The sequence below is a fragment of the Salmo salar genome, chromosome 13, assembly GCF_965601325.2.
Source record: "Salmo salar chromosome 13, fSalSal1, whole genome shotgun sequence".
Lineage (NCBI taxonomy): Eukaryota > Metazoa > Chordata > Actinopteri > Salmoniformes > Salmonidae > Salmo > Salmo salar.
Window position 1 is genome coordinate 76,133,846 of NC_138303.1, and position 21,650 is coordinate 76,155,495.

A 21,650-nucleotide genomic window follows, 5' to 3' on the forward strand; every position below is an offset into this window, starting at 1 on the left:
CGTTCTTCCATGTGAAATTCCATCATTTGGTGTTTTGTTGATGGTGGTAGAAAACACTGTCTCAGGCTCCGCTCCAGAATCTCCCATAAGTGTTCAATTGGGTTGAGATCTGGTGACACACACACGCACACACTTTAAACCCCCCCATTCTCCTTTGAGACCCATCTTTCAAAGTCACTGAGTTCTCTTCTAGCCATGGTAGCCTAAATAAAAAATATCTGAGCTATTTGTTATGTACCAATTAGTTATGTCCTTTAAAGGGAGTTGTGATAAATCTCCACAATAAGTCCTGTGTACTAAATCTCTACCAGACGTTTATTGCATCTAAAGTAAACTGCTGCGTTTGTGCACTAAAATCACTTATGGTGTTGTCAACTTTTAAATCCTTTGTAATATAGATTGCACTAATAAATCCACCTGTTCTCTTTCTTTTCCAGCATCTGCGAGCGGGTCACTCCCCGTCTCTCCCATGCCAACTCGGCGGTGGTGCTGTCGGCCGTTAAGGTGCTGATGAAGTTCCTGGAGCTTCTGCCCAAGGAGTCGGACTACTACAACACACTGCTGAAGAAGCTGTCCCCACCGCTGGTCACCCTGCTCTCTGGGGAGCCAGAGGTCCAGTATGTGGCCCTCAGGAACATCAACCTCATCGTCCAGAAAAGGTCAGTGGGAAATTTACACTCAACATTAATGCAAGGTTATTGCTAGCCTCCAAGGGATCAGGGCTGGAACAGAGCAATCCATCAAAATGTGTTTAGTTCATCACTTTCTAAATGAATCCTCAGTGATGTGGAATGTTTGGTGTTGGATAAGGCCCAGTGAAGTAAAAAATATGATTTTTCTGTGTTTTATATACACAGTGCAAGTTTTCAGACCCCATTGACTTTTTCCACATTTTGTTAGGTTGCAGCCTTATTGTAAAATGAATTAAATTGTTTTTTTTCTCTTCTCATCAATCAAATTTTTATTCCAAACTCATAGTGTGGTAATATTTGTATTTATTTATTTAACCTTTATTTAACTAGGCAAGTCAGTTAAGAACAAATTGGCCCAGTGTCATCCGGGTTAGGTTTTGGCTGGGGTAGGCCGTCATTGTAAATAAGAATTTGTTCTTAACTGATTTGCATAGTTAACTTCTCAGGGCTACGTGGGACACTAGCATCCCACCTGCGGGACACAGCCAGTGAAATATCAGGGCGGCAAATTAAAAAACAACAAAATGTCATAATTCAACTTTCTCAAACATACGACTATTTTACACCATTTTAAAGATACACTTCTCCTTGATGTAACCACATTGTCCAATTTCAAAAAGGCTTTACAGCGAAAGCAAAACATTAGATTATGTTAGGAGAGTACATAGACAAAAATAATCACACAGCCATTTTCCAAGCAAGGACATGTGTCAATAAAACCCAAAACACAGCGAAATGAAGCACTAACCTTTGACGATCTTCATCAGATGACACTCCTAGGACATTATTTTACACAATACATGTATGTTTTGTTCGATAAAGTTCATATTTATATCCAAAAACAGCATTTTACATTGGCGCGTGATATTCAGAAAATGTATTCCCACCAAAACGTCCAGTGAATGTGCACATCAATTTACAAAAATACTCATCGTAAACATTGACAAAATACATAACAATTATTTTAAGAATTATAGATAGACTACTCCTTTATGCAACCGCTGTGTCAGATTTTAAAATAGCTTTACGGAGAAAGCACATTTTTCAATATTCTGAGTACATAGCTCAGCCATCACGGCGAGCTATTCAGACACCCGCCAAATTCGGGGTAACCTAAACTCAGAATTAGTATTAGAAATATTTTATTACCTTTGCTGATCTTCGTCAGAATGCACTCCCAGGACTGCTACTTCAACAACAAATGTTGTTTTTGTTCCAAATAATCCATATTTATGTCCAAATACCTCCGATTTAATTTCTTCAGAAGGGGTTTCACCATAGTAGTTTTGAGTGCAGTGGGAAAAGTGCCTGTGAACAGGGAGTGGTTAACAATAGCTGGCACTTCAGATATGCAATTAAAAACAGTTTTGAAAAAGGTGGTGGGGATAGGATCTAGAAGGCTTGTGTTATCACTTTCCTGAGCATGTTGGTGTCAACAATGGAAAATAAATCCATAGTGCCTTTGCGTGGTATGCTAAGGCACATATCATCAAACTTCTCATCAGGTCTTGCTTAACCCAGCCTAGTGTTTGTTATCTTGTCTCTGAAATATGCCGCAAACTCATCACGTTTGGAAAGTTCACATAGGTTTGCGGGGGTAGGATTTATCAGGCCATCAATGGTGGAGAAGAGCACTCTTGAATTATTCTGATTATTAGTGATCAATTTAGAAAAATGAGCCCGTCTGGCATTTCTAATTGCCTTGTTATATATGCTAAGTTGCTCTCTCAGAACATCATAATGGACCTGCAACTTTGACTTAATAGACCAATAACCAAGTTAGTTCCAAACTTCTCTGCCAATAACAGCAAGTTATTGGTTTTCCCCTCCCACTCAGACCACTCCCAGACAGTCCTAGCAAAATTCTTGCTTGCTCTATGCTAAGAAGCACTTTGTATAGCTTTTTTTACAAATGTATTTAAGGCAGTCACAGTAAGTTACTTAATTTTTTACAGAGAAATTATTTGATGTTGAGATAAAAGCGGCTGCATTGGACCATTTTATGTCTTGGCACCATGTTTTCGTTTTGTGTCCTCCTCACTTCCTAGCCACTAGATGACAGCATTTCTCTTCCTATGTACCTTTCCCATCTCTCAGCTCTGTGGGTTCAGATCAGGACTCTTATAGATAGACATATAGTTGTTCTGTTCCCATTATAAATGTCATCTCTATTATTTAGGCCTGAGATCCTGAAGCAGGAGATCAAGGTGTTCTTTGTCAAGTACAACGACCCCATCTACGTCAAATTGGAGAAACTGGATATCATGATTCGCCTGGCCTCCCAGGCCAACATAGCCCAGGTACTGCTCATGGAACCCCATACCTCAGTGAATGGAAGTCTATATTAGGGTGTTCATTTCTTATGATTTGCTGTACATCATTTTATACTTAGTCACTCTACACAGAAAACCATCTTTGGGGAAGATAGCTCCGTACTGTATATGTTTTGTTTGTTTTTCATACTGTATCCGTTTGACTTATAATAATGTTATTGGCCCACAAAAATATACAGTTTTGTTAACATAAGAACATGGCCCTTAGAAAACAACAGGGGCTAGCCCAGATTTGCATTCATCTGTTCAGCTGCACCAAAACACTGAGTATACCAAACATTAGGTACACCTTCCTAATATTAAGTCCCCCCGTCCCCGTCTGGGCATGGACTCTACAAGGTGTCAAAAGCGTTTCAAAGAGATGCTGGCCCATGTTGACTCCAATGCTTCCCACAGTTCTGTCAAGTTGGCTGGATGTCCTTTGGGTGGTGGACCATTCTTGATACACCCAGGAAACCGTTAAGCGTGTAAAACCCAGCAGAGCTGCAGTTGTTGACACAAACCGGTGCGCCTGGCACCTACTACCATACACTGTTTAAAGGCACTTACATTTTTTTGTCTTGCCCATTCACCCTCTGAATGGCACAAATATACAGTCCATGTCTCACTTGTCTCAAGGCTTAAAAATCCTTATTTAACCTGTCTCCTCCATTTACACTGAAGTGGATTTAACAAGTGACATCAATAAGGGATCATAGCTTTCACCTCGATTCACCTGGTCAGTCTATGTCATGGAAAGAGAAGGTGTTCTTAACGTTTTATACTTAGTGTATATTGAAGACTTATTTCGACAGACTTATTTCGACAGACATGTTCACATCCCAATGCGTCACTCCTAATCAGTCTTAGCTGGTACTCTGACAGGCATGCTGTCAGATGATGCCTTAATGAACACACATTTTGGACAGTGGATGTGCTTCCTTCCTTTGCTGTTAAAAGACGAGCTTTGCCTTGGGTAGTTTAGCCTTGGATGCATGCATAATTCACCAACCTTAACCATGTCTCCTCAAATCATTCTCTTACAATGTCAATACGCTTGCTTGTCCTCCCACTGTGACTGTGTGTGTAAATGTGTGTGTCATGTTTTTCACTCATATGCCCTGCTCTCTCCCCAGGTGTTGGCTGAGCTGAAGGAGTACGCCACCGAGGTGGATGTTGACTTTGTGCGTAAGGCAGTGAGAGCCATCGGACGCTGTGCCATCAAAGTAGAGGTAGGAATCTGAGACCCCATCATAGATGGACACAGCGAGGGTCTCTGATCAGATTTGATAGCTGTTCCATAAAAGTGCCATCCAATCCTATGAAGTTGTTTGAAGGAGTTTAAACGAGGTACTTTGGCCACTTTGGGTCAGTGTTGACTTTGTTCCTGTTGTCTCTCTGTTAGCAATCTGCTGAGCGCTGTGTGAGCACCCTGCTGGACCTCATCCAGACCAAAGTCAACTATGTGGTGCAGGAGGCCATCGTGGTCATCAGGGACATCTTCCGCAAATACCCCAACAAGTAGGTGTCCTTTTCCCTCCATCCCCGATAATTATCAATGAAGATGGAGATTTATTTTCCTCAATAGGACCTATACCGCCACTGTCTGTGTATATACATGACCTGTGTATAGCCCAAGGCCCAGACAGACACTAGTATATTCCCTGACCCTTTGTGTTCTCTCTCTATCTCCTCAGGTATGAGAGCATCATCGCCACGCTGTGTGAGAACCTGGACTCTCTGGATGAGCCGGATGCTCGCGCTGCCATGATCTGGATTGTGGGCGAGTACGCTGAGAGGATCGACAACGCTGACGAGTTGCTGGAGAGCTTCCTGGAGGGCTTCCACGACGAGAGCACCCAGGTCAGTTGTCCCAGAGCAGAGCACCCAGGTCAGTTGTCCCAGAGCAGAGCACCCAGGTCAGTTGTCCCAGAGCAGAGCACCCAGGTCAGTTGTCCCAGAGCAGAGCACCCAGGTCAGTTGTCCCAGAGCAGAGCACCCAGGTCAGTTGTCCCAGAGCAGAGCACCCAGGTCAGTTGTCCCAGAGCAGAGCACCCAGGTCAGTTGAGGTCTGCAATTTATAATCTAATTCTACCCCGCAAGACCATTAATATAAATCTGAAAAGATTGGATCAATGTTTCACCTTGTTGGTTTCATTTGACAACCTTAATGTCAGATGGCCTCGTTGTTGCCTTTGGGACTATTACGCCCTGCTTGGAAATGAAACTAGGGCAAATATTGAATTGAATATGGTAAGAGCTCCACCTTGCCCTCATCTGTAATTTCTGCTATATTGTTTTCATTAAAGCCATCCTTTCAGATCTACACGTGCCTTGTGGCTAGGAGTTGATTTGGCCATTCAGACCATTCACAGTCTTTGGGGTGTGTTGTGTTTCAGGTCCAGCTCACTCTTCTGACGGCCATCGTCAAACTATTCCTGAAGAAACCCTCTGAGACTCAGGAGCTGGTGCAGCAGGTCCTTAGTCTGGCCACACAGGTGACATTCTCACACACACACACACACACACACACACACACACACACACACACACACACACACACACACACACACACACACACACACACACACACACACACAGAGAGAGACACACAAACAGACACACACACCAATATATCTCCCTCTTTTGCTTCAAACTGTCTCAAACTTCAACTCAACGCTGTCTATTCACCACTGTGATTCCTTCCCCTTGTGTCCTCCTAGGACTCCGACAACCCTGACCTACGTGACAGGGGTTACATCTACTGGCGCCTGCTGTCCACCGATCCGGTGACTGCCAAGGAGGTGGTCTTGTCTGAGAAGCCCCTGATCTCGGAGGAGACGGACCTGATTGAGCCCACCCTGCTGGATGAACTCATCTGCCACATTGGCTCCCTGGCCTCCGTCTACCACAAGCCCCCCAACGCCTTCGTGGAGGGTAGCCACGGCATCCACCGCAAGCACCTGCCCATCCAGCACGGCAGGTAAGACACAGTTATGAGGAAGTTACTCGGTTACCTAAGTCCCAGGAAGACAGACACTCACCTAACCCCCAAATAAAGCTTCCCTCCCACTCTAGCACAACACAAAGGCTTTCATTGCTTACACACAAATACCAACATCTGTTCTCCCATAGTGGGTGTGGCAATGGGGCTGTCTCCGACCTAAATTTAGAGGCCCTCCTCTTGGATGCAGATACATAATGTTTCTGTTTTAAAGCCAATTTCCTGCAATTCTTCACGTTTTGCCATGGGGCGGAGAGAAAATTAGTTTAAAGCTAGTTTCCTACAATTCTACACATTTCGACGTAGGGCCGAGAGAACATTTATGCCGTCTTCTTATGCTTTCTGAGTGACTCAAACATAACAAAATCAACGGGGGCCCCATGCTATGACATTTTTTACATTTTAGATTCTCCCTGACGGTCTAGTTTTTATTTTGGTGATTGTTAGTTCTAAAAAAATCTTATTAAAGCATGTATATCTCCAGTATATTTTCTCCTATACTTTATATCTGGTTTGAGTCGTTCCCCGGGGGTGTGTATCATATTTCTGGGGGTGGCGGCAACTATTTAGAAGTGCTGCTAAATGAATATAGGGGAAACACTGACATGCATGCATCTCTCTGTGTCCTCCTCTCTTCCCACCTCTCAGCATTGATACAGGCGAGAGCCCGGTGAGCGCAGGGCCAGCGGCCCCCATTGAACAGGCCCAGTCAGTCATCCCCTCCCAGGGAGACCTGCTGGGAGACCTGCTCAACCTGGACCTGGGTCCCCCCGTCAACGTGCCCCAGCAGTCCTCCATGCAGATGGGCGCCGTCGACCTGCTGGGCGGAGGCCTCGACAGCCTGGTGAGTGACGGACACTCACACACAATTGCAAACAACTTCATCCCAAGGATGAACCAAACTTGTGGAGGTCTACAAACAAATTCTGAGGTCTTGGCTGATTTCCTTTGATTTTCCCATGATGTCAAGCAAAGAGGCACTGAGTTTGAAGGTAGGCCTTGAATACATCCACAGGTACACCTCCAATTCACTCAAATTATGTAAATTAGCGTATCAGAAGCTTTAAAGCATTTTCTGGAATTTTCCAAGCTGTTTAAAGGCACAGTCAACTTAGTGTATGTAAACTTCTGGCCCACTGGAATTGTGATACAGTGAGTTATAAGTGAAATAATCTGTCTGTAAACAATTGTTGGAAAAATTACTTGTCATGCACAAAGTAGATGTCCTAACCGACTTGCCAAAACTATAGTTTGTTCACAAGAAATTTGTGGAGTGGTTGAAAAATGTGTTTAATGACTCCAACCTAAGTGTATGTAAACTTCCGACTTCAACTGTATGTTCACTCAGGTTCCCTTTATCTAATATTAGGTTTTAGTTGAAGATCTGATAACATTCAGTATAAAAAATATGCAAAAGTAGAAGAAATTAGAAAGAGGGTAAATATTTTTTCACAGCACTGTATGACTGATTTAGTATCTTCATGTATGGTGCAAGGGAACTCTGATTAGCTTTTTGACAAAGTATCTGCTAAATTTGGAAGCTAAGTTTATTACATTGTCAGGATAGCTATGTTATCATCATATCCACATTAAACATATTGGCTTATCGATTCAGCTCTTGTCATACTGTATGCATCAACAGTTCAAATAGTGTACGCACATTCTGGCTGACACATCAAGGGTGATGTATGCTGGGCTGCGGCAACAGAGAGACACTCTGTCTGTCAGTGAGAAGCCTGCCTCCCTGTCCCTGATTTCATCTGCCAGACACTAGTACAAAGAGGCATGCAGGCCAGGGATGTCACGATGTGGCTTCACTCTGAAATCTCAATACAGAAGAGACACGAGGCGGAGGCTTGGCATGCCATGGTGGCTCTGGCACACACACAGGACCCCGAAGTTTGATCCTAATGGTGGACGGTGGATACTGATAGCGTCTTATCAGGTTGTTTGCTGCTAATATTATTGCACTGTCAAGATTGTTTTAGTCTTCATGCAGATGAGTTGTTTTGTTTGACAAGACGGTGCATACTAATTAACATTTCAGTTTTGCATCTAAAACGTCCTAGTTAGCTAGCTCTACACAGCACATTTGAATCTCTAGTGTAACAATGTGATAATGAAGGCTCATTTGCTCATAGGTCTTGTTGTTTTGTGGCTGCTCATCTGGATAACCATTATAGTCCGTGCTTAGCACGTGAAATGAGCAGCAGCTTTATCTTATGTTATCTTATGTTTTAGGGAGACTTTCTCCTCTTGACAGACAGTAATAATAACTTTTTAATGATACAGTGCATTCGGAAAGTATTCAGACCCCTTGACTTTTTCCACATTACAGTACTATTCTAAAATTTATTAAATCATAATCATCCCCCTCCTCAATCTGCACACAATACCCAGTAATGGCAAAGCAAAAACAGTTTTTTTGACATTTTTGCAAATTTCTTAAAATGAAAAATGGAAACATCACATTTCCATAAGTTTGCAGATCCTTTACTTAGTACTTTGTTGAAGTACCTTTGGCAGCGATTACAGCCTCGAGTCTTCTTGGGTATGACGCTACAAGCTTGGCACACCTGTATTTGGGAAGTTTCTCCCATTCTTCTCTGCAGATCATTTTAAGCTCTGTCAGGTTGGATGGGGAGCGTGTCTGCATAGCTATTTTCAGGTCTTTCCAGCGATTTTCTATCAGGTTCAAGTCCGGGCCCTGGCTGGGCCACTCAAGGACATTCAGATACTTATCCCGGAGCCGCTCCTGCGTTGTCTTGGCTGTGTGCTTAGGGTTGTTGTCCTGTTGGAAGGTGAACCTTCGCCCCAGTCTGAGGTCCTAAGCACTCTGGAGCAGGTTTTCATCAAGGATCTCTCTGTACTTTGCACCATTTGTCATTCTCTCAATCCTGACTAGTCTCCCAGTCCCTGCTGTTGAAAAACATCCCCACAGCATGATGCTGCCACCACTGTGCTTCACCGTAGGGATGGTGCCATGTTTCCTCCAGACGTGACACTTGGCATTCCGGCCAAAGAGTTCAATCTTGGTTTCATCACACCAGAGAATCTTGTTTCTCATGGTCTGAAATTCCTTTAACCTGTTTAGGATAGGGGGCAGTATTGACACGGCTGGATAAAAAACGTACCCGATTTAATCTGGTTACCACTCCTACCCAGTAACTAGAATATGCATATACTTATTACATATGGATAGAAAACACCCTAAAGTTTCTAAAACTGTTTGAATGGTGTCTGTGAGTATAACAGAACTCATTTGGCAGGCAAAAACCTGACAAGGTTTCAGGCAGGAAGTGGCCTGTCTGACAAGGTGTCGTTCTTCTTGTCTCTGTTTATTGAAGAGTGAGGATCTTAGCTGTCCCGTGACACTTCCTACGGCTGCCATAGGGTCTCAGAAGGCGGCAAAAAGCTGAATCGTGGCTTTGCAGGCTCTGGCTGAAACAAAGTAGCGCGTTTGGGTAGTGGCTGGTTACAGTACTGTGAGACTCAGGCGCGTGCCCTCGTCGACCGAAAGCTTTGTTTACTTTCCTCAGTTTAGCTAAATGGACATTCCTGGTCGGAATATTATCGCTTTTTTACGAGAAAAATGGCATTAAAATGGATTTTAAACAGCGGTTGACATGCCTCGAAGTACGGTAATGGAATATTTAGATTTTTTTTGTCACGAATTGCGCGCCCCTGATTGCGCGACCCTGATTTACCATTTCGGATAGTTTCTAGAACGCACGAACAAAACGCCGCTATTCGGATATAACGATGGATTATTTTGGACCAAACCAACATTTGTTATTGAAGTAGCAGTCCTGGGAGTGCATTCTGACGAAGACAACAAAAGGTAATCAAACTTTTATAATAGTAAATATGATTATGGTGACTGCTAAACTTGCCGGGTGTCTAAATAGCTAGCCCGTGATGCCTGGGCTATGTACTTAGAATATTGCAAAATGTGCTTTCACCAAAAAGCTATTTTAAAATCGGACATATCGAGTGCATAGAGGAGGTCTGTATCTATAATTCTTAAAATAATTGTTATGCTTTTTGTGAACGTTTATCGTGAGTAATTTAGTAAAATGTTAGCGAATTCCTCCGGAAGTTTGCGGGGGGTATGCTAGTTCTGAACGTCACATGCTAATGTAAAAAGCTGTTTTTTGATATAAATATGAACTTGATTGAACAAAACATGCATGTATTGTATAACATAATGTCCTAGGGTTGTCATCTGATGAAGATCATCAAAGGTTAGTACTGCATTTAGCTGTCTTCTGGGTTTATGTGACATTATATGCTAGCTTGAAAAATGGGTGTCTGATTATTTCTGGCTGGGTACTCTGCTGACATAATCTAATGTTTTGCTTTCGTTGTAAAGCCTTTTTGAAATCGGACAGTGTGGTTAGATTAACGAGAGTCTTGTCTTTAAATAGCTGTAAAATAGTCATATGTTTGAGAAATTGAAGTAATAGGATTTTTAAGGTTTTGAAAATCGCGCCACAGGCTTCAAGTGGCTGTTACGTAGGTGGGACGAATTCGTCCCGCCTAGCCCATAGAGGTTAAGTGCCTTTTGGCAAACTCCAAGCGGGCTGTCATGTGCCTTTTACTGAGGAGTGGCTTCCGTCTGGCCACTCTACCATAAAGGCCTGATTAGTGGAGTGTTGTCGAGATGGTTGTCTTGGATCGTTCTCACATCTTCACAGAGGGACTCTAGAGCTCTGTCAGTGACCATCGGGTTCTTGGTCACCTCCCTGACCAAGGCCCTTCTCCCCCGATTGCTCAGTTTGGCCGGGCGGCCAGCTCTAGGAAGAGTCTTGTTAGTTCCAAACTTCTTCCATTTAAGAATGATGGCGGCCACTGTGTTCTTGGGGACCTTCAATGCTGCAGACATTTTTTGGTATTCTTCCCCAGATCTGTGCCTCGACACAATCCTGTCTCGGAGCTCTACGGACAATTCCTTAGATCTCATGGTTGGTTTTTGCTCTGACATGCACTGTCAGCACCACTATAAGGTCCCACGACCTTATATAGACAGGTTTGTGCCTTTCCAAATCATGTCCAATCAGTTGAATTTACCACAGGTGGACTCCAATCAAGTTGTAGAAACATCTCAAGGATGATTAATGGAAACAGGATACACCTGAGCTCAATTGAGTCTCATAGCAAAGTGTCTGAATACTTGTGTAAATAAGGTATTTCTGTTTTTTATTTTTAACACATTTGCAAACATAATAAACCTATTTCCGCTTTGTCATTATGGGGTATTGTGTGTAGATTGATGAGGAAAAAATGTAATTCAATCAATTTTAGAATAAGGCTGTACCGTAACAAAATGTGGAAAAAGGGAAGTGGTGTGAAGACTTTCTGAATATGCTGTATTAGCTGGTGATTGTGTTCTCAACTCTAGCCTGAAGGGACAGCCACAGCTGTTGTTCTACTATACTGATAGTGTTGTAGCTTGTAGTGTTGTAGGCACCATATGTGGTTAATAATAATAAGTCATAGAGTAAATGGACTACATCTTCAAGTAAATGGAGAGCTTGTGTGGAAGCACTTCATCTATTAGTTCATCCAACCCACCTTAGCCTATAATTAAATGTTCTGCTCTGCTTTAGTGAAGTGAACACTTGGGAGGCAGACTATCGTATAGTCATCAACCAATAATAATAATCATTGTATCTTACCACTATATCCTTTCTGCTAAGCAAGTCGCCTCGTCAGTGAGATGGGAGAGGAGAGCACCAGGGGCTAACTGGGTCCTGTACATGCCTGCTGCTGTTTACCATTCCACTACCTTACTAGTCCAGACACTATGCCACAGGAGAAGGAGGGTTGAGTTGGGAAGTCCCTGCCCCAGATGTTAATTTGATTTAATTTGTTAGGTGACATTTTCAAGAGACTACACCTTCGACTGAGTTAAAATGAAGTGTAATCTCAACCATGAGAGATCATATTGCCCTAGATACACCACCTCATTCCATAGCTTTTTCCAATGAACAGCACATTTGTCAATTGGTATTCTCCAGGCCAGGGCTTCTGAGGTTGGGGCGGGGAGTTCAGTGTAGCGAATTAGGGGTTGTGTCTTGTCGGCCGTGTAGAGCGTGGCCTCCTTGTGATAAGTGTTATTCCGACTGTCTCGATGTGCTCCTCGTCCCTTTTTGGTTGGCGCTCCCAGATTATAAAATGCTTTAATCAAATCTTAATTAGGCGGTCATTAAAACTACAGTGACTCCAATCCAAGTCGGAGAGTCCAATCGAGGACATCTTACCGTTGTGCTGCTACACAGAATGTTTAAACAGATCTGCTGAGTAATTACAGTGGGGAGTGAAAGCTACTTTCTTACCAATTATGATCAGCCATTCTGCAGGCCTACTTACTCTAAGCCCATTCGACCAATTAAAGGAATCGATATGGGTTTTAATGAAAGGCAAAGAGCCGTGAACTGAAACAGCCCTCAGTCGGTAGTAACAGTTTAGCACTGATAAATTCTAAGGGTACCCTGACCTTCTCGCAGTCTGGGTTCAAATACTACTGATATTGTGGCTCCTCCAGATTGAACACAGAGAGCAATGCTAGTTTTATTTGCTATATATTACTAAAATAAAAAGCAGGCCTAAGCTTAATGTTGGGAGACCAAGATTTAACGTTGTTATAGCCTTTGATGATAATGGAATATGACATTTGAGTGCGGAGTCTGTCTGCACTGAATTCTCCTCTGGGCTTGTTCCTCAAAATATACCATTTGTAAATCACCATCAAGAGATTATGTGGAAATACTCATCCAGAAATTGTATTGCAATGTAAAATTAGTAGTCTTTCATTTAGACTCTAATCGTTTTCCCTGTGTATTTACTAACCGGTTGTCATCCACCTTCAGAAACTGGGAGAGTGAGTAAGATGCCGATATTCTGAAGTAATTGGATATAGGATCCCACTGCTGGGCACTTCTGGGGAATGGAAGGCTGCCCTCGTTGGGGAAGTAGAATGGTATCAGGGAACTGCCTAGGCTTCTGTTCACACCTGAACCCAGGAGGACTTCGTTAGTGAGAGACTCGAGAGTCATCATGGCTTTAGATATTTCTACTTGGACCCTTGTAAAGGGCTATAAAGTGTGACCAATTTGGTATTTATTTTGACACCAGGAGTTTTATTTTGGGAGCAGATAACTGTTCTAATGAAAAGGCTTCTGATTGCCCTAGAGAAAAAGGTGAGTCAATAGCATCATGGTTGCACCATTACTACAGCGAAAACGGCTTGCTTCTAGCGCAACCAAGTCAAAAGATCTGACCCATTATTACCGGAGCAACATTTGTATCTTCCTATAGGGGATCACCGGACCGCATTTTACATTCATAAATCATGTCGTGGGCAGTTTTAAAACTGCTCAGTGGTGTAAAGTACTAAAGTAAAAGTACTTGAAAGTACTACTTAAGTAGTTTTTTGGGGTATCTGTACTTTACTATTTATATTTTTTCCAACTTTTACTTATACTCCACTACATTCCTAAACAAAATAATGTACTTTCTACTCCTTACATTTTCCCTGACACCCAAAAGTACTACTTACATTTTGAATGCTTAGCTGTCTAATTCACGCACTTATCAAGAGAACATCCCCGGTCTTCCCTACTGCCTCTGATCTGGCAGACTCACTAAACACAAATGCTTCGTTTGTAATTGACGTCTGAGTGTTGAAGTGTGCCCCTGGCTATCCGTTAATTAAAAAATCGAGAACATTGTGCGATCTGGTTTGCTTCTATGGGCTAGGTGGGATGTGACCGTCCCACCTGCTGGACACACTATTCAACAGCCAGTGAAATAGCTTGGCGCAAAATACAAAACAGCAAAAATCTCAATTTCATTTTCTCAAACAATCAACTATTTTACACCATTTTAAAGATAAACTTCTCGTTAATCTAACCACATTGTCCGAAAGCATAAAATTAGATTATGTTAGGACATAAACTCCACAAGAAAAACCACACAGCCATTTTCCAAGCAAGGACATGCATCACAAAAACCAAAAATACAGCTAACATATTCACTAACCTTTGATGATCTTCATCAGATGGCACTCATAGGACTTCATGTTACACAATACATGTATGTTTTGCTCGATAAAGTTCATATTTATATCCAAAAACCCCATTTTACATTGGCGCGTGATGTTCAGAAAATGTATTCCCACCAAAACTTCCTGTGAATGTGCACATCAATTTACAAAAATACTCATAAACGTTAATAAAATTTACAACAGTTATTGAAAGAATTATAGATATACTTCTTCTTAATGCAACCGCTGTGTCAGATTTTAAAATAGCTTTACGGAGAAAGCACATTTTTCAATATTCTGAGTACATAGCTCAACCATCAAAGCAAGCTATACAGATACCCGCCAAGTTCTGGGGTCAACTAAACTCAGAATTAGTATTATAAATATTCTCTTACCTTTGTTGATCTTAGTCAGAATGCACTACTAGGACTCCTACTTCCACAAGAAATGTTATTTTTGTTGGAAATACTCCATATTTATGTCCAAATACCTCCGTTTTGTTCGTGCGTTCAGATCACTATCCAAAGGCATAACACGCAAGCGTATATCCAGACACGAAAAGTCAAATCGTTCCATTACCGTTCGTAGAAACATGTCAAACGTTGTTTACAATCAATCCTTATGGTATTTTTAACATAAAACGTTGATAATATTCCAACCGGACAATAGCGTATTCATTCAAGAAGAAAAAGGAGGGGCGCGCGCGCTGGCGGGCTCGCGCATCACCAAGTCCTTTGTCCTCAGGCAGTCCACTCATTGACTGAGCCCCTATTTTCTGCCCAGTAACAGGAGAAGGATGAAACACGTTTCTAAAGGCTGTTGACAGCCAATGGAAGCCTTAGAAAGTGCAACATGACCCCACAGACACTGTAGTTTCGGTACGGATTCAAAAGAACTACAATTCTCAGATTTCCCACTTCCTGGTTGGATTTTTCTCAGGTTTTTGCCTGCCATATGAGTTCTGTTATACTCACAGACATCATTTAAACAGTTTTAGAAACTTCAGAGTGTTTTCTATCCAAATCTACTAATAATATGCAAATATTTGACTCTGGGCCCGAGTATTAGGCAGTTTACTCTGGGCACGCTTTTAATCCGAAAATGAAAATACTGCCCCCTATACCTTAAGTTAATATAAGGAATTTGAAATTATTTATACTTTTACTTTTGATACTGAAGTATATTTTAGCGATTACATTTACTTTTGATACTTAAGTACATTTAAAACCAAATACTTTTAGACTTTTACTCAAGTAGTATTTTACTGAGTGACTTTTACTTGAGTAATTTTCTTTTAAGGTATCTTTACATTTACTCAAATATGACAATTGGGTACTTTTTCCACTACAGAAACTGCTTGGGCGTCATTAACCATTTGTTTACATTTGTTCGGTAATGTTACATCATTGGCTAGCTAGCTAACTTTACCAGTATATCCAAACATTTGAGGGCACATAAAGAAAATAATAGCTTCTTCGGGAGATCAATGATCATAGCATAGCAATGAAGGAATGACAGCTCGCTTGCACGTCATCATATATTTCACATTTTTAAAGCGATGGTGTACAATTTTCAGTGTAATGCACCAGATAACTAGCCTGTTCATCCTCATGTCATTCCGTATTACAGCTTTCTGGGCCACTGTAAAAGGAGCTCAGCCAGTTGATTTAACATATAAGCTGCTTCACAGGACATTGCCTTTGTCCACCGTCTTAACAGTGTTAATGAAGTGTAAACTACTCAATTCACACCATCCAAGCAAGGGTTGGGATTATGCCAGGTAAAGCACCCTGCCTTTTAAGTGTACTTGCCCAATGTCCATAGAAATAGAATCGCATTGATTCTAGTTCTATGTCCCATACCTTGGAACATGCTCCCAGACACCCTGCAGAGAGACAGTGTTGCTGGAGGTTTGAGGCTGCATCACCAGATCAGATAGACAATGACCTGCTGTCATCAGAAGGGCAAAATCTGTGAATGATTAATGCAATAGAAAGGGCTGAGTCAGCGCCCCAAAACTGAATATTAAAGCTGACCTTCTAGATGAGGAGGCCGAGCCAAGTTAACCTGACCAAGCTGTCAAAGCTCTGTGTGCTAGCCATTTTTCAATGCAAATAGACTGGGTTCTTCTCTTAAACCTGCCAATAGCAGACCGCTCTAAAACTGAATGACATATTGGGTCAGGCTTTATTTCTCATTGGTCATAGTCATTCACTCATCTATATGGATGGAATTTTGAACACTCGCTGAAATTGCGAAGGACTCTACGTCCGTCTCCCAATAAAAATATAATGTGACCGTTAACTGCCCCATTAAGGTTTTATTATTGAAGAGCCTGAAACTTCCCTCTCCAGCAGTATGTAAATGAGCTGTCCTGTTTATATTTTGCATTCCTGAAAGGCCCTTGTATCATCAGTATAAAACTTTGGCAGTATTTCCAGACACTTCCCTCCCACTTTAAGACTTCTCCAACTTTGTGACTTGCATCTCTTGCCGCTGGTCAAAAGCTGGTACTTCAACCCTGTGTAAATATCAAGAATATTCATATGCTTGAAGAAGAAAAATGTTCCGCTAGCGGAACACCGCTCCAATATCCAATGATAGGGCGTGGCGCGAAATACAAATACCTCAAAAATGCTATAACTTCAATTTCTCAAACATATGACTATTTTACACCATTTTAAAGACAAGACTCTCGTTAATCTAACCACACTGTCCAATTTCGAAATATGCCATTACCGTACTTAGAAGCATGGCAAACGCTGTTTAAAATAAATTTTTATGCTATTTTTCTCGTAAAATAGAGCTAATATTCCAACTGGACAACGTTGTATTCATTCAAAGAGGGAAAGAAAAAAAATGGTGAGGTCTCGTGAACGCGCATCTCCAGTCTCACTGTCCCCAGGCAGACCACTTACAAACTCTGCTCCTGTTATCTGCCCAGAGACAGGAGACGCGTCATTCCGCTTTCTGAAGGCTTTAGAGAGCCAATGGAAGCCTTAGAAAGTGTCACGTAACAGCACAGATACTGTAATTTCGATAGAGATGCAACAGAAGGACTACAAATTGTCAGACAGGCCACTTCCTGCTTGTAATTTTCTCAGGTTTTTGCCTGCCATATGAGTTCTGTTATACTCACAGACACCATTCAAACAGTTTTAGAAACTTCAGTGTTTTCTATCCAAATCTACTAATAATATGCATATTCTCGTTTCTGGGCAAGAGTAGTAACCAGTTTAAATCGGGTACGTTTTTTTATCCGGCCGTGAAAATACTGCCCCCTATCCCAGACAGGTTAATAACTTCTTTGGAATAGGTGGGACATTAGCGTCCCACCTGGCCAACATCCGGTGAAATTGCAGAGCGCAAAATTCAAGTTAAATTACTATAAATATTAAACTTTCATGAAATCACAAGTGCAATACATCAAAATATAGCTTAGCTTGTTGTTAATCCAGCCAAGGTGTCAGATTTCAAAAAGGCTTTACGGCGAAAGCAAACCATGCGATTATCTGAGGACCGCGTCCAGCACACAAATGCATAACAGATCATTTTCAACCAGGGAGTTGCGACACGAAAGTCAGAAATAGCCATATAATATATGCCTTACCTTTGAAGATCTTCTTCTGTTGGGACTCCAAAATGTCCCAGAAACATCACAAATGGTCCTTTTGTTCGATAATGTCCTTTTTTATGTCCCAAAAATGTCCATTTATTTGGCGCGTTTAATTCAGAAATACAACGGTTTCAACTCGCCCAACATGCCTACAAAGTATCTAAGTTACATGTAAACTTGGTCCAAACATTTCAAACAACGTTCCTAATCCTTCCTCAGGTATCCTACAACGTAAATAATCGATAAAATTTAAGACGGGATAATCTGTTTTCAATACCGACGAAAAATACCACGCAGTGCGCTCCTGTGTACGCGCAATAAAATACTTCAGCCCTTCACAGTGACACGAACAATTTACAGCCGTACTTCTTCATTCCTCAAAAGAAAAACATCAACCAATTTCTAAAGACTATTGACATCTAGTGGAAGCCATAGGAACTGCAACCAGGGCCCATATAAATCAGGATTCCCAATGAAAATTAGTGGAAAACACAATGAGCTCCAAAAATGTTTGCCCTGGATGGATTGTGCTCGGGGTTTCGCCTGCCAAATCAGTTCTGTTATACTCACAGACATTATTCTAACAGTTTTAGAAACTTCAGTGTTTTCTATCCAAATCTACTAATTACATGCATATCCTAGCTTCTGGGCCTGAGAAACAGGCAGTTTACTTTGGGCACGCTTTTCATCTGGATGGGAAAATACCGCCCCTATCCCAAAGAATCTCTTAACATAACACTGTGAAAAGGCCACAGCATTCAGCCATTTTGTTCTGAGTGGCTCACCTTCAAAATAAACCACATCATCAAGGGAGGGCGGAACACAATGCACTTTTGTGCAAGCTCGCAAAACTAGGTATATCTTGTGGTAAACACTATCGAACAGTTCTATCAAAGTTTGTCAAACCTAAGCATTATTGACCTGTGGTACATGAGTGGCACAGCGGTCTAAGGCACCGCACCACTTCTGCAAGAGGCGGCACTACAGTCCCTCGTTCGAATCCAGGCTGAATCACATCCGGCCGTGATTGGGGGTCCCATAGGGCGGCTCACAATTGGCCCAGGGTCGTCTGGGATAGGTCGTCATTGTAAATAAGAATTTGTTCTTAACCTCCCTGGGCAAGGCGGGACGCTTGCATCCCACCTAGTCAACAGCCAGTGGAATCGTGTGGCGCAAAATACAAATACCTCATAAATGCTACAACTTCAATTTCTCAAACATATGACTATTTTACACCATTTTAAAGACAAGACTCTCGTTAATCTAACCACACTGTCCAATTTCAAAAAGGCTTTACAGCGAAAGCAAAACATTAGATTATGTCAGGAGAGTACCCTGCCAAAAATAATCACACAGCCATTTTCAAAGCATGCATATATGTCACAAAAACCAAAACCACAGCTAAATGCAGCACTAACCTTTTGATGATCTTCATCAGATGACACTCCTAGGACATTATGTTATACAATACTTGCATGTTTTGTTCAATCAAGTTCATATTTATATCAAAAACCAGCTTTTTACATTAGCATGTTTTGTTCAGAACTAGCATACTTCCGGTGAATTTACTAAATTACTCACGATAAACGTTTACAAAAAACATTACAATTATTTTAAGAATTATAGATACAGAAATCCTTTATGCAATCGCGGTGTCAGATTTTAAAATAGCATTTCGGCGAAAGCACATTTTGCAATATTCTGAGTAGATAGCCTGGCCATCACGGCTAGCTAATTTGACACCCACCAAGTTTGGCCCTCACCAAACTCAGATTTACTATAAGAAAAATGTGATTACCTTTGCTGTTCTTCGTCAGAATGCACTCCCAGGACTTCTACTTCAACAACAAATGTTGTTTTGGTTCGAAATAATCCATAGTTATATTGAAATAGCTCTGTTTTGTTCATGCGTTCAGGTAACTATCCGAAGGGTGACGCCCGGGCGCATTTCGTGACAAAAAATGTCAAAATATTCCATTAGCGTACTTCGACGCATGTCAAACGCTGTTTAAAATAAATGTTTATGCTATTTTTCTCGTAAAATAGCGATAATATTCCAACCGGGCGACTTTGTATTCGTTCAAAGACTAAAAGAACAAAATGAAGAATTCCCCAGGCAGGCCAGTAAGAAACAGAGCTGCTGTACTTAGCCCAGAGACTGCAGAGCTCTCATTCCACTTTCTGGTGCCTTCTGAGAGCCAATGGAAGCCTTAGAAAATGTCACGTTACAGCAGAGATAACCTAGAAAAGGACAACAAATTGTCAGACAGGGCACTTCCTGCATGAAATCTTCTCAGGTTTTGGCCTGCCATATGAGTTCTGTTATACTCACAGACACCATTCAAACAGTTTTAGAAACTTTAGAGTGTTTTCTATCCAAATCTACTAATTATATGCATATTTTAGTTTCTGGGCAGGAGTAGTAACCAGATTAAATCAGGTACGTTTTTTATCCGGCCGTGCAAATACTGCCCCCTAGCCCTAATAGGTTACTGACTTGCCTAGTTTTAAATTAAGGTAAAATAAAAAAATAAATGTTGGGTTCAAACATTAAGACAGCTAATTGATTACACTTCATTACAATGATAGATATACAGTGCCTTCAGAAAGTATTCAAACCTCTTGACTTTTTCCACATTTTGTTGTTTTAGATCCTGAATAAAAAATGTATTACATTTATTTTTTTGTCACCGTCCTACACACAATTGCCCATAATGTCAAAGTGGTATTAGGTTTTACATTTTTTATTACAAATTCATTACAAATGAAAGGCTGAAATGTCTTGAGTCAGTAAGTATTCAACCCCTTTGTTAATCCTAAATAAGTTCAGGAGTAAAAATGTGTTTAACAAGTCACATAATAAGTTGCATGGACTCTGTGTGCAATAATGGTGTATAATAATAATAATGTAACATGATTTTTGAATGAGTACCTTATCTCTCTACCCTGTGCGATACATTCACCTTTCAGCAGGACAATAACCTAAAACACAAGGCCAAATATACACTGGAGTTGCTTACCAAGACGACATTGAAAGTTTGCAAAAATGACTGTTTCATAATGATCAACAATCAACTTGACAGAACTTGAAGAATTTAAAAAAGAATAATGGGCAAATATTGTACAATCCAAGTGTGCCAAGCTCTTAGAGACTTACCCGGAAAGATTCAGCTGTAATCGCTGCCAAAGGTGATTCTAACATGTATTGACTCGGGTGTGAATAGTTATGTAAATTAGATATTTCTGTTTTAAATTTTCGATAGATTAGCAAAAAATCCTGAAAACATGTTTTCACTTTGTTATTGTGGGGTATTGTGTATAGATGGTTGAGTGGAAAAAAAATGTAATTCATTTTGAATTCAGGTTGTAACACAACACAATGTGGAATAAGGGTATGAATACTTTCTGAAGGCACTGTATGTTTGAAAGTAAGAGAATTTGATACATTTAAATTCCCCAAGGTCAAATATCCTCAAGATGTCTTGAACATTGCTTCTAACGTTGCTTGCGCCAATGCTTTTCTATCTGCCTTTTAACAGCCAAATACGAGCGTGTGATTTGTGCCTTGCTGGGTCTTAGGCTATAAAATAGTTTTATGTTATTCCAGTCTCACTAAGTGGCTGTCAAGGTGACTTCGCACTTCTCACAGTCACAATGCATTTAACTAAGAGTGCCAGGTCTCAAAGGAAGTTTTGTCCTGAATATCACAATGGTTATCATTACATACATAATTACATTTTTTCATCCAGCCTCTGAGATGGATATTTTGCATCTCAAATACAAAATGCTTTTAGAGATTCTAATGAGGATGCGTCTTTGAATCTTTTGTGTAGACCTAGACTTGATTTCTTTAATTACTTTATCTTCCCCTTACACCCCTGTAAAAATTCAACTGGAGAGATGAAAGGAGCCCAATACATTTAAAGCTATTATAGTATCATTTTTGTGAATTCTCAAATAGGTGTATCGAATGAATTTC

At 41.1% G+C, this 21,650-nt stretch overlaps 1 protein-coding gene across 2 annotated transcripts in view; it reads left to right on the top strand.

The window, feature by feature from the left end:
* LOC100380745 (AP-2 complex subunit beta) overlaps positions 1-21,650 on the top strand; it is a 70,174-nt gene that overhangs the window by 17,971 nt on the left and 30,553 nt on the right. For both annotated transcript variants that reach the window (XM_082960338.1, XM_082960339.1), the window contains exons 7-14: positions 438-659; positions 2,872-2,992; positions 4,141-4,236; positions 4,410-4,525; positions 4,702-4,867; positions 5,404-5,502; positions 5,728-5,987; positions 6,657-6,852. In XM_082960338.1, the coding sequence (XP_082816464.1) occupies positions 438-659; positions 2,872-2,992; positions 4,141-4,236; positions 4,410-4,525; positions 4,702-4,867; positions 5,404-5,502; positions 5,728-5,987; positions 6,657-6,852 (1,276 nt within the window). The remainder of the gene's footprint in view (positions 1-437; positions 660-2,871; positions 2,993-4,140; positions 4,237-4,409; positions 4,526-4,701; positions 4,868-5,403; positions 5,503-5,727; positions 5,988-6,656; positions 6,853-21,650) is intronic.